The sequence below is a fragment of the Xenopus laevis genome, chromosome 3L, assembly GCF_017654675.1.
Source record: "Xenopus laevis strain J_2021 chromosome 3L, Xenopus_laevis_v10.1, whole genome shotgun sequence".
In the NCBI taxonomy this organism is placed as follows: Eukaryota; Metazoa; Chordata; class Amphibia; order Anura; family Pipidae; genus Xenopus; species Xenopus laevis.
Window position 1 is genome coordinate 82,047,781 of NC_054375.1, and position 14,244 is coordinate 82,062,024.

A 14,244-nucleotide genomic window follows, 5' to 3' on the forward strand; every position below is an offset into this window, starting at 1 on the left:
CATCCAAAATGTGCTGAAAAAGTCTACCTCGGCTTATACTCGGGTCAGCGGTACCCGACCCGAGTAGCTGAGATTGCAGTCACTTTTAATCATTCCTATACCAACAGTACACTTGGGGAGAGACTGCAATATCCCACAATGCCCTCTGTTGGTTATATGAAAGAATAACAGTGCACCCTCTGTTGGTTATATGAAAGAATAACAGTGACTGCAATATCACACAGCGCCATCTCTTGGTTGTATGAAAGAATAACAGTGACTGCAATATCACACAGTGTCATCTGTTGGTTGTATGAAAGAATAACAGTGACTGCAATATCACACAGCGCCATCTGTTGGTTGTATGAAAGAATAAAAGTGACTGCGCCATCTGTTGGTTGTATGAAAGAATAACAGTGACTGCAATATCACACAGTGCCCTCTGTTGGTTATATGAAAGATTAACAGTGACTGCAATATCACACAGCGCCATCTGTTGGTTGTATGAAAGAATAACAGTGACTGCAATATCACACAGCGCCATCTGTTGGTTGTATGAAAGAATAACAGTGACTGCAATATCACTGCACCATCTGTTGGTTATATGAAAGATTAACAGTGACTGCAATATCACACAGCGCCCTCTGTTGGTTATATGAAAGAATAACAGTGACTGCAATATCACACAGCGCCCTCTGTTGGTTATACGAAAGATTAACAGTGATGGCAATATCAAACAGCACCCTCTGCACATGGTAGTGGGACAGTGGGAAAATGCACACAGTAATCCGTTTGGCAATTCTCTGTCACCATCAACTTTGCAAAGAAGTCCGGTTGATCGCTGGGGGGGTCGCTTTGGCAGAATGTGCGCTGCTGGGAGACAGGGCTGTAGTTGTGTCTAGGCTTATACTAGAGTCAATAAGTTTTCCCAGTTTTCGTAGGTAAAATTAGGTACCTCGGCTTATACTCGGGTCGGCTTATACTCGAGTATATACGGTAATAAATAAAACATAGTGCCATATTTTGTGCTTATAATATGAAAATACATAGATTTCACACTGTGAAACACTGAAAATATCCATAAATTTGAGCTCAATGTGCATTTATTGTAAACAATACATACTATGTGCCATATTGTTAATGAAACAAAACACAGCAATTGGAGGGTAACATCATCTAAAATATCCAAAAATATAAAAAATTATTATATCTATATAATTTAAAAAGAAAAAAAAACTAAAAGCTGTGATGGCTTATCACAATTAAGCCTAATAGCCTGGGGATGAAAACTTACTCCATATTCCATATTATAAAACATTTTTCTGATTTTAGTAAATCAAAGAGATAATTACAAGGATGAGTTATATCTTTAATAATTCTGAATACTCTTACTCTCTTTAACATCTCCTTACATAAATATCTTGTAGTAATGGTAAAGAATCTAGTACAAGTTCTACTGCACATATCACCCGCTGTAAATTATGATCTTGTACACAATTCCCCAACCATGAGATGATAGTCTGTCTCTTCATGGCACCAATATAAAACACCTTTAAAATTTCTGCTAGAACTCAACATTTTCTTAAATAATAGAGAAGCTGCCTGGCCTTCTTACACTGTGCTTGAATATGTTTAGACCATGTCAGGTTCTCATAAATTTGGACCAGTAGATATTTAAAACTACTCACCCTCTCTACTACAGTCCAGGCCTGGACTGGGAGTCAAAATAAGCCTTGCCATTCCAAGTACACAGAGGCCCAAACAGCCCCCACCAGCCCAAACAGGCCCCTACCAGCCCACAATATGGCACCTTTCTATTGAAACATACAGCAGCCCCTCTGGGATTTGCCAGAACCCACAGATTGCCAATCTGGGCCTGCTGCAGTCCCACCAATAGTAAGTGTGGAGTAAGACTGCTGTTTCCTGCTAAATTACACAAACAACGCCTTTGTTTTGCTGATGTTCAAATAAAGACAATACTTGGAAATGAAGCCCAGCACTGCTGTGTCATCAGCAAACTTTAAAATGAAATTAGAGTTGGATATGGCCACATAATCATGAGTATAGCGAGTATAGAGCAAAGGACTAAGTACACATCCTTGTAGAGCACCTGTCTTTAGTATGATAGTATTAGAAACTACCAACTCTCACCACCTGTGATCTTCCAATTAAAAAATTTCAAACTCTGGCACACAAGTAACTATTTAGTTCCAGACATATCAATTTAGTGAACAATCTATCCTGTAATTATTGTGTTTAAAGGCTGAACTATAATTAATAAATAGTAGCCTCACATAATTTCCAAGTTTCAAGTCCAAATGGTTGAGAGTAGAATGTACTACTCTCAGTCAGCTGATCAGCACAGCATCACAACAAAGGCATGGAAATACCATCTGGCCCTGGTACTTTTCTGATGTTAACCCTTTGCGGAACCCTACGGACATCATGCTCCGCAATAATCCTCATTAAAGCCCTGGCTAGTATCTATCCAATTTGCCTGACTAGCCCCAACACAGGCATAGAACACATTAACTTCATTAGCGTATTTCAAAGTCTGTAATTGTACGTAAGCCCTGCCACGTACAAAATGTGTCATTCTGTTGGAAATATGTCTCCACTCTCTCCCAATACTGGCATTTTGCATCTTTTACAGTACACGTACATCATATGAAGCACTCATAAGAACTGCATTGTACCCAGCAGTACGGGTATTCATAACTCTTCGTATCATCCCATCTACCCATGGTTTCTGATTAGGGAATGATTTAATTGTTATTGTAGGAATAATATCATTAGCAAGCATCCTAACAACTGACCACTACTTCTGTAAATTCATTAATGTCCTCTGCCATTAGAAATCACAGGGCCCCATACAACAACATTTTAGGCCCACCCACCCCAACCTCCAAGCCCCACACCAGATCCCACACCACAGTTAAAAAACCAAACAGACATCAGTACTAAAAATGGAAACCCCCCACACAAAGTTATAAAAAGCTATTGATGGTCAGGGCCCCCCATAAAAGTTTTTTTTAAAGAAAGTTAAAGAAAATAAATGGTGACAAAGACCCCCCTACAAGTTAAAGAAAATAATTGGTGACCAGGGCCCCCCTATAAGTTTAAAAAAAAACATTGGTGCCAGGGCCCCCCTTACAAGTTAAAAAAAATTAGTTTAAAAAAATAAAAAAACTCACATTGGTGTTCAGTAGAACTGAACTCGTGGCTTCAGGAATTAAACTTCAGCTTAAACTTTAAAGTCACAGTAAGCACATCATGTAAATCGACAATGCCATACCATACAAGTATCAGCATGAGGTGGAATATAAACCACAATGATAATAATTTCCCCAAACTCCAAAGGCAAATAGTATGGACGGCACTTAATAATTAAACATTCCAAATAGAAAGAAGAAGAATAGGGGAACAAAACTGACACACTCTTTGCTCAGGGGCATATTTATCAAGGGTTGAATCTTGAATTGAAAAAACTTCCAAATTCGAAATTCAAAAAGACCAACCAAAATTAAGTTGAAGGTTTTTTTTGGTCAAATAGGTCCATTTACGATCGAATAGGTCTGTATTCGTACGAATAGGAAGAATAGCACATTCGATCTAATTCGATTTGAAGTTTTCCCAAAAAAAAAATTCAATTTTTTAAAGTCCACCAGTTGACTCCAAACAGGTTCCAGGAGGTCCCCCATAGGCTAAAACAGCAATTCTAAAATTCACCTCGACATTTGATAAATCTGCCCCTTAGTATTCACCTTACACCACTGCATTTTACTTTTATTTATTAGCCTCTGCTGTTCTGTCCGTATGAAACACAGAAAGAAAATCCAACGGAGTCACTGCTTGATCCGGCACTAAAGGAGTTAACCATGTCTCATTAAAAACAAAAGGGTAATTTATTAAAACTCAAGTTTTTTCTGGTAAGCTTTTTGGGTCAAAATCTCAAATTTTTCATGAAAAAAAAACGCAAATTTTTTATTGAAAAAAATAATAGAAATTTCAAGATTTGTTATACCCCAATGCTGCATAAAGGCCAAATCCAAAAACACGCCATCTCAAACCTATTAAGGTCATGCTTAAGTCAATGGCAGATATCCCTATCCCAATTTGAAGATAACACGTTTTGAGCTGGGTGTAGCCCGATAATCTGAAAAATATGCCTTCATCCAATTATTTTTTCCTAATCTGATTTGTTAAGATTTTAATGCTAAAAAAGGCAAAATCGTACATGGCAGTTTGGTCGAGCTTTTGGGATTCTAATAAATAACCCCCAAAATGTTGCAGTCTCTCACATACCTTTGAAAAAACACTTTCGCTTTAAGATCCTCCTTCTTATTTTCCAGTGACTGTACATTAGCGAGGGGGATACTAGGAAGTGGAGGGCAATAAGCTTGTTTCCTCAATCTGTTCCTGACTCCAGCACAAGTCTCTCGGTGTTTCTTTGCTGAATACTGCAAGTTTACACAACCATATATTTTGTCCTTAACTGTACTCCGCCACATCGGATCAGTTTTAAAATATTCCATAACTGCTTGAGGAGCCTTTTTCTATACTCTGAAGTTCACAGCTATCATAAACTATCGGGCCAGACCATGTGGTTTAATGTAATCCTATGAGTTTTAAATTCTGGTGTAACAGATTACATTGTTATAGTTGGGACAGGAGCCTCTAAAAGTTGCATGTACAGTACTACGTGTAGATATTGGGTATCTAATAATTCAAATTCATTGACTATTATAGCAAAAAAAGACACTGAGATAAATAACTCACTCCCTTTTACCCGATCTCCACCCTTAATTAATTCTATTTCAGCCCCTATATGTATTAGCTGTTGAAATTAGCCATGTGTTCAGAGGTTCCAGTATGGGGAATGCCAGTTTATCTGGCAATTGACTGCATCTGACCCATATGGCAAGCAAGGGACAGGTTAACCTGTGTTACAAAAGTGCTGATACAACACTTTCAGCTGGAAAATTGTGTTTTTCATGTATCAGGCAATTTTTTAGAGCTAAATGAGAAATGCATATTAAAATTCTTTACTCTTTCGTTTAGTTAATGCTCAATAAGGCTTACGAAACATGTGGTCTTTGTGGAGGTTCTAAAGACAATACAGGTAAAAAACAATGTAATTTAGCCTTATATGTAGCATACATTATCATTTAGCTGTAACATACATTAATATTAAGTTAAGTAAAGAATTTTTAGTTGTTGATTTTAAACTGCTTTGGTTGGAAGTTAGAACTTGCAACAGCAACATCCCATAAAACATAGGTTCAAACTGTAGTTTAATATTATGGTTTATTTGAGGACGTGTACCCATTTTCATTTGTTAGGTTTATTTAACTGCTGAAGCATACAAATAATCTAGAACACAGAACTGAAATGTGTTCCATTTAGGCAGAAATGTCAACAGATAGTATGGTGAACAACATCCAGGGACTTGACATAACTATAACATTTATTTAAAGTGCCATTATATGTTCACATACTCACATAAAACAGTATAATTTTATACAATAATCTAAATTATTGCTAAATTCAGATGAATGATGGAATTACTTTGGTTCAATTCATAACTGACCTATTATTTTATTTGGTAGTGTGGAGAAATATAAGTACCACTTTAAGGAATCCTGTTGTTACTGAAATTAGAAATATTAGAGTATTTTTGAGTCATTTAGTAAAACTGAGCATATGAATTTTTTTTAATTTATTTTAAAATAATTTTGGTATTAATTACAAATATTAAGTTTTGGTATTTTAAGGGGCATATTTATCAAAATCTGAATTTTTTTTCAAAGTATTTAAAAAAAAAAGTCAGACCAAACTATAATCCATGATGATTTATTGTAAAAAAAAGGTAAAATTTAATTGTATCGGGGACAAACTTTATAAAATCGAGCAAAAACCCCAAGCGCTTGATTTATTCGGGCTTTTTCCTGAAAAGCAAGAATTTTTCTGATTATAGTCTGAAATAGTCGGATATTTGGGCTAAGACCACAGAAACTTCCAAATAGAATAGGGACCTCTCCCATTGACTTAGATACAACCTCTGCAGGTCTGAGATGCCAGATATTCGGATTCTGACTTTTTGCAGCCTCAGTGTTTAATAAACCCTGAACAATTTGAGGTTTTTTTTTTCACAAAAAATTTGGATTTTGTAGACTTTGATAAATAACCCCGTATTGTTAATTTTCTTTTTACCTTTTTCTTGTTTATTTCTTGTTCTTCTTCTTTTATCATGTTCTTGTTGTTCTTGTTTATTGTTGATTTAGTGAATAGCAAGGCCCTATATGTTTTTTTTAGAGTTTTTCAATTTCATCAGCCCATAATAATTTTTTTTCTTAGGTTGAGGGACTTGAATTTTATATATATCCTTTTTAATGTCTTATGCTTATATAATTTTCATATATTAGTATATTTGAAGAAATAAGTCAAATCAACTTTATTTAAAGCTCCAATCATGCTAATACAATCAACACCTAACTTCATGACATCCTTGCTGATTATGATAAACAGATTATACTGATTGGAGCAACATTGCCGAAAGATCATATTTACAAGTTATTCTGAATTGAGAAAGCTAGTTGGATGACTGGTGAAACATCTTCAAGAAAAAACACAGCACATCCAGTTGATTTGACTTATTTCTACAGATACTGTATAACATGACCTGGATGAATGAGAATTTTCACAAACATATTTCAAATATTAGCTTTTAATATCAATTATCAGTTAGAGCAGGGCTATGAAGTTATTATATTATCACATGTTCATACAGTATATGAAATCATGCAGTATTGGCTGGAAATGTAACCTGATTATTGAAACATAATACATTTTGAATATTTTAGTTCATGACATAATTTATTTAATATATGTATGAAATTAATTTCTGCATTTCTTTATGGTAGACGATAAAACATTTTTTGAAAGCCAAATAATAGAAAAAGATGGTGAAACTGAATTCATCACATCTGACCCTGAGGATGAAGGAACAAAGGTACATATCATGTTTGTATTATGCTTATTTTAGATCTTGAAATTAAAAACTGTTTTTTTAAAGTATAAACATTTAAAAATAGCAAGCTATGGAAACTTTATTGTCACATATTAGGAAAGATTCCAGCATTATAGTAAAGGGTATAGAATATAAATGCATGGCTTTTGCAGACGATTTGTTACTGTATATTACAAAACCGCACTTATAGCTACCGAAAGTAATGGACTTATTGAGCTAGAGCTGAAGTACTCAAACAGAACTTCCTGTTTAAATGGGCAAACCCATCAATTACATACTTAGGAATTAAATTAAGGACAGAAACAGGGAAACTATATCAAGAAAACTATCTACCCTTGATAAGTATTCTTCAGAAACTAATAGATAATTGGAAAAAACTTTTATTGTCATGGCTGGGGAGAATACAAGCTATTAAGATGTTTTTTATAAATTATTATATTTTTATAAATTATTATACTATTTTCAAGTATGCCTATAGCAATACCTCAATCCTTCTTCTCCACAGTCAAAACAATGATATCTAGGTTTATATGGGAAGGAAAGACATCCATAATAAAATATAAAGTATTAATAGCTCCAAAAGAAAAATGAGGGGTAGGACTACCTGATCCTTACCTCTATTATGTAGTAAGAATTTGGGATTGGTGTGATAGCAATAAATCAAAAGACTGGTGTGAATTAGAGAAAGACATAGTAGGATACCCAATTGAACATAATTTATGGACGGAGATAGACAAAATACCAATTGAACTATTACAACACCCCTTAGTGGGCACTACCTTGAAAATTTGGCATAATATTAAGGTAGAATATGGGTTGACAAGAGCCCCATATATATTACAAACCTTAATACAAAATTTGGAATTCCAACCAAGTATGGAGTACAGGGCTTTCGGTAGGTGGGAGAAATGGGGAACTAAAACCACCAAAATAAGAGATTTAATTAGAAATAAGAGAATGAGCCCCCTGGCAGAAATGCAAAAAAGATGGGGTTCACATCCCAGAGATAGATGGGGCTATACCCAACTACAAGGGTTTATACATTCCAGACTGAATACATATTGAGAGGGAACAGAAATTTCTCAGAAAGAACTTAGTAAACCTGCTGTCCAACATGTACAAGTTACTCCTCGAGACCTAACATCCTAGTTTTGATTCACAACGCAGAGATTGGGTAAAGAGTAAAGAATGGAGATTTCAGAGGATCTATGGAAAGAGGTCATTAAAACAATCTATAAAACCTCAAAAGCAGCTAAAACAAGAGAAGCCGCATACAAAATGCTCACAAGGTGGCACTATACCCCCATGAAAAGGTTATATCCGAATAATTCAGGGGTATGCTGGAGGTGCCAGGGAGAAGATGGTAACCATACGCATATTTGGTTAACATGCCCATTGTTACAGCAATATTGGGAAAATATAACTGCAGCCATAGGGAAGATAACAAAGAACAAGATCAAAATAGATAATCCTAGTGATATAATTCTTAATTTACAGAACGACACAAAGAAAGCAATAACAGATCCACTTACTCTGCAATTATTACAATCCGCAAAGGCGTTAATCCCTAAACGATGGAAATCAGAAGACTCACCTACATTTAGAGAGTGGCTGATAAAAACAGATTAAATAAACCAGATGGAGGAGATCACATTGTTAATACATAGCCAAAGTGAGAAATATTGGGAAATATGGTCACCTTGGGAGAATTTCATTAAAACATTAAATCCTTAAGGAACAATAATAAGGTGTATGGATTGATCTTAAATAGAGGAATAGCTTGTTGCTAATTGTATTGGACTTTGATGTTATCATCAGTTTTATGCGAATCTTATGCTCAGCTATCCCCTTTATCCACTTCCTTCCTTTTTTATTTTTCTGTATCCTTTCCCAAAAAATTTATATAAATAAAGAATTATAAAAATAGCAAGCCGAAGAGCCAATATATACGATATAATGTATCCCCTGTTATAAAATATTAGAAGGGTCCAAGTTATGAATTCCATAACCTAACAATATATAATGAATAGTGATATCATCAGAGTGGGAAGGGCAGATGTGAGTATACAAATAAGCAACTGGCAGAGGGCTGAAGGGGGAACAGTGGCATTTTTATGTCACATTGCTAAAGCTGTATTTTTCTGGCCTGAAACCCATTCGACTGATACGTTTTGGACTGCACATTACTAACAGTGAGGGTTTACATTTAAGAATAGAATGCAGCAGTCTTGCATTGATTAAGAAATTAAGGGACAATCCAAGTTAAATGCTACCAGAACGCAACCTGTCTAGTACAGTTTATTATCACAGTTATGCAGGCACATCAGTTTATTATCACAGTTATGCAGGCACATCATCTGTATAATACTTGTGGTCTAGAATCCTTAAGTTAGGACAACTGAGACTGGGAGACCCACCAGCAGTTTTACAATTCTGACTAGGTCAGGGTCATATAATAGAACTAATCAGTATCCTCACACCTTTCTGTCTATCGACACCAATTAATTAATGCACAAAAAAGTTGCTGACCAACCTACTCAAGGATTTCAATACAATAATAGGTAAATAAATTGTATTAAAAATGTTAAAACCTCAGACTGGTAAACCTTAGTATTGACAAACAACCTTGAACAACAGCATCTACAAAGAAAGGGGAAGCTTATTTCTTTGTGATAGTCCCATTAATATAGAGGAAGGATACCAAGTCATAAACAAATTAAAACTAACATATCATTTATATTCTAGTAAATATAAAGTAATTGCACACAAACTGTTGCCCTGGCTTAAAATAAAAATAATAATATGTAAGCTGGTGAGCCACTTTTAGTGTATTAATTAATTGGTGTTGATGGACAGAAATGTGTGAACATATTGATTTGCAACCATGTCCACTGATTAGGCCAGCAACCCAAACAAATGGACATGGCCTGTAGACTGAAAAAAACAATCTCCCATCTAAAGTCAGGCTCCTTTCATAAAGCTGCTTTGCAATGACAAATGTTTCCAATAGGACATACACATAAAAATATAATGATACTTTTAGTCCAGTATTTTTCCTGTTTCTTTCTGACAATATTTGCATATACACACGCACAGATGTGTTGTATGCCATAACAGTAACAATCACCCTTTCTGCCGAGTGTTGAGTGATAGGCCAGGAACAAATTATTTCTTTTGGGGAACCCTATTTTAACACACTCTGTCCGAATTTCAGCACAGGTGCAACATATACTGGGGTTAAGTACAAAACAGGATACAGCTACCCTAGTCTTAATACTAATAGCAACTAATAAAGCTTGTATTGGTGTATATTGAAATTGGGAAAATGGAAAGCAAATTCCTAGATTAAAGGAGAGCTAATGCTTAACTAAAGAAGTAAGGCAGAAATGTTGTGCATTTATGTTTTGGACTTCTATGCCAGCCCAAGGCACCCACAGCTCTTTAGCAGTGAAGATCTGTTCCTCCAAAGATGCCTCTGTAGCTCCCCATTTTCTTTTCTGCTGATTCACAGAACACACTCTGTGCTGCTCTCAGTTAATGTATCTAAGATTTGGGGCCTTTGCACAATATACTGTATATAAATAGTAATCAATTTAGGTTATTGCTAAACAGCAGCTCAGAAACTAGCACAGTTAGTATTAGAATTAATAATCAGCCCTGTACCATCAGCCTATATGACAAACATTATTTTCTGCTTGATGATTTGTGAGTAGTGATGGGCGAATTTATTCGCCAGGCGCGAATTCGCGGCGAATTTGCGTGATTCGCCGCCAGGGAATAAATTCGCGAAACGCCCGCGAAAATTCTCGGAAAAAATTCGCCGGCGTCAAAATTTTTTTTCGAAAAAACGGACGCCGGCGTCAAAAAAACGCAAATTCGCCCATCACTATTTGTGAGGACCCCTAAGGTTAGCTTCTCAAAAGATTTTAAATGTATGAAAACTTATTGGCAGATGCCAGTTAGATTAATCAAAGCAAATATGTTATAAAATAAAAATGTAGGAAACAACCATACATATCTTATTTAATTAGATTATTCTAGGAACAAGGTTATATCAGCAGCATCAGATAAGAGTGTTGTACTCAAATGGAAATATATTATATGCAATATGTTATAATGACTACACTTAGTACTGAAACACTACTAATAAAGACGCATACTGATAGATTAATTTGTTGTTTTATCTAGTATTGTAGCAAAATCATTTCAAAATGGTTTTCATCTTTGGACTATGGGAGTGCATCACAAGAAGATTACATCAAAGCTTGTGCTTGTGAACACAATAGCTGCACAGAGAACGACAAAAGGGCATGTACATGTTCAACATTTATGGAATTAGCACGTATGTCTGGAAATGGAGGATGTTCAGACTCATGGAGGTCATGGAGACAAGATGAAGATGTTATATGTGGTATGAAATTTCATGATTAGTTTGGACAAACACACTCTTTAGATTTTTTTATGTTAACAAAATCCTTAATTGCTGAAGCATTGGGCATGCTTCATAGAGATATTCATGATATTTCATTTCATTTATCATGTTACTAATCTACACAAACCAAACAGAAAATGAAAATCACAAACAAATTCTTACTTCTGTGTGTACTGTTTGTGTCCAGGCAGAAACGTAACTAGATTGAATGTTAATTTTTTTTTTCTGTGTTTAGCTGTCCCACTACAGTGTCCTGAAAATCAAGTCTATGATGAATGTGCCCCTACTTTCAATCCGCCATGTTCCAATCAAGCACCTTTACAAGAAAAAGGAGTTGTTGCTGGTTGTGCGTGTCCTGAAGGTATTGAATATAAATATATTTATTTTACCTTTTGTAATTACATCTACTATTTAAGCTATCCTAAAATAACAACTGTAAGTGCATACATTTTCAATATACAATACATTTTTCAATTGCTTAAAATTTGGTGAGAATTTTCTCTTGAGTTGGCCTGGTGTAAAAATTGCTATATCGCTTTTGGTACAATTGAGAAATGTTTTCATTTTTCTTTCATTTTGGTATTTTGCTCACAATTTCATGGTGAATGGATAAGTTATTGTTCATTTATTTATTTCATTAGGTCTTCTTGTTGATGACATGGGAGGAGGCAACAAATGTGTTCCTAAGTCCAGCTGCCCATGTACATTTCGTGATAATACGTATCAGTCTGGAGAAACACGTGAAAGTACTTGCAACTCCGTCTGGTAAATGTCTTTGACATACAATAAGATTTTGTACTGAAAAGTAGAAAATTAAACCAGCTAGATTTGGGTTTATTACTATCAACAGTACTTTTCTTGTTTGGATATTCCTAGAAGGCTATATGCCTATAGAAGGCACACTCCCCTGCAAAAATATTTTTTATACTTAACACTTTGTCATGCTGCCTTAACTTTTGAGTAATTTTATACAGTATTTTGGCATTAGAGGATTTTTTTGAAAATGCCTTGTGTATAATAAATTTTATCAGCGTTTGCAGAAAATAAAGTATACATTTAGCCATTCAATAAAACAAATATTTTCTTAAACAGCAACAGCATAGTGCCATTGGTTATGATTTGTGCTTATTAATTAATTTTGTATTTGCAAAATTTAAGAAAATTCTATTCACTGTGAAATGCATAAAGCTGCATCCTTGTGTTTCAGTAAACTACTGATCTTTTTACTATGTCTGTCTGGAAGATTGGTCTTTGAAGTGCCTGCTCAACACTAACAGTGTCTATGCTGTTTGATATTTCATGCAGTAAATAGGAGAAAAATCTGAAACTGAAAAGTTATGTGAAAAAGGCACCAGGGCCAGATTTAATATACCCTCATGTACTTAGAGAGCATAGTTCAGTTTTAGACCGGCCTCTATTTCTTTTTTTCTCAGACTCTCTTTCATCCGGTATAGTGCCTATGGATTGGAGGAAAGCTGATGTAATAAAAATGGGATTGCAATCTCAGCCTGGCAATTGTAGGCTAGTAAGTTTGATGTCTGTATTGGGCAAGTTATTTGAAGGCTTGTTAAGGGCTCACATTCATAATTATCTTCTGGAAATGGCATTATGAGCATTAATTAGCATGGCTTTATGAAGGATAGGTCATGTCAGACAAATTTGCTTTTTATGATGAGGTTAGCAAGGAGCTGGACAGTGGGGCACAGTAGATGTGATATATGGATAGGAAACTGTTTACAGTATTGGGTACAGAATGTTGTTGCTAATGGTAAATTCTCTTCTTGGAGTAAGGTTCTTAGTGTGGTGCCTCAGAGTTCTGTATTGGGGCTACTTTTAATTAAGTAATGTATCAGTTGCAAATTATCTCAGACTGCTAAGGCCAAGGGGCATTACTCTATTCTCATTATCTTGGACTTATCTTATGCTTTTGATACTGTTGCCCATTCTGTTCCAATATAAATTCTTCATTCAATTGATATCTGGGATCGAGCTGCATCCTAGTTCTCTTTCTGCCTTTCTGACATATCCTTCTCTGTTACTCTTGCTAACAAATACTCTCCACCATTTATCTTAGTGTGGGGGGTGCCTGTATTTTAGCCATCTGCCCATTTAGACTGTAAGCTCTATGGAGCAGGGACCTCCTTCCGACTGTGTCTCTTACCACTTAAACTTGTGTCCTTATTTGAGCTCTGTGCACAGTGTATATTTATTGTATTGATTGTCTGACTTGTCCTGTTCTGTACAGTTATGTTCTCCAGCACTCAAACAGGACATTATTGTATTAGAGGGTCCAGAGAAGGACAACTAAGTTCGTAAAATGTATGGAAAGTGAAGAAAGACGGCCACGTTTGTATTGTTAATGCTGGAGAAATGCACTTATATATGTATACATATATAATGGGATCAAATAGTTATCTCTTGAATGCTTTATTTACCAGTAGGTGCTTCCAGCAGACAAGAGGGAACCAATTCCTATTAGAAAAAAGGAGGTTCCGTCTAAATATTCTGAAAGGGTTTTTACAGTGAGAAGTTGTGGAATTATCTCCCTGATACATTCGATTGTTTTAAGAAGGTTTGCCTTTGTAGCAAGGAAATACAGGATTATAGAAGATAGCTCACAATACAAGTTGATCAAGGAGCTGCTTACAGCCCCTGTTGAAATGCAAAACAGTTTGATTCTTTCTTTAACCACAAATGCAACTTCCAAAAAGACCAATCACATGACATCCTGGGTGCGTCATTATAGGGACCAATTCAGCCCTGAATTGTGATTGTGACAATCACAACTAACACTGCTGTACCA

General features: G+C 35.4%; 1 protein-coding gene across 50 annotated transcripts in view; it reads left to right on the forward strand.

The window, feature by feature from the left end:
* csmd1-a (CUB and Sushi multiple domains 1/integumentary mucin B.1) overlaps window positions 1-14,244 on the forward strand; it is a 263,577-nt gene that overhangs the window by 61,006 nt on the left and 188,327 nt on the right. For all 50 annotated transcript variants that reach the window (XM_041586464.1, XM_041586465.1, XM_041586482.1 and 47 more), the window contains exons 38-42: window positions 5,041-5,101; window positions 6,903-6,991; window positions 11,198-11,420; window positions 11,677-11,802; window positions 12,083-12,206. In XM_041586464.1, coding sequence (XP_041442398.1) covers window positions 5,041-5,101; window positions 6,903-6,991; window positions 11,198-11,420; window positions 11,677-11,802; window positions 12,083-12,206 — 623 coding nt within the window. The remainder of the gene's footprint in view (window positions 1-5,040; window positions 5,102-6,902; window positions 6,992-11,197; window positions 11,421-11,676; window positions 11,803-12,082; window positions 12,207-14,244) is intronic.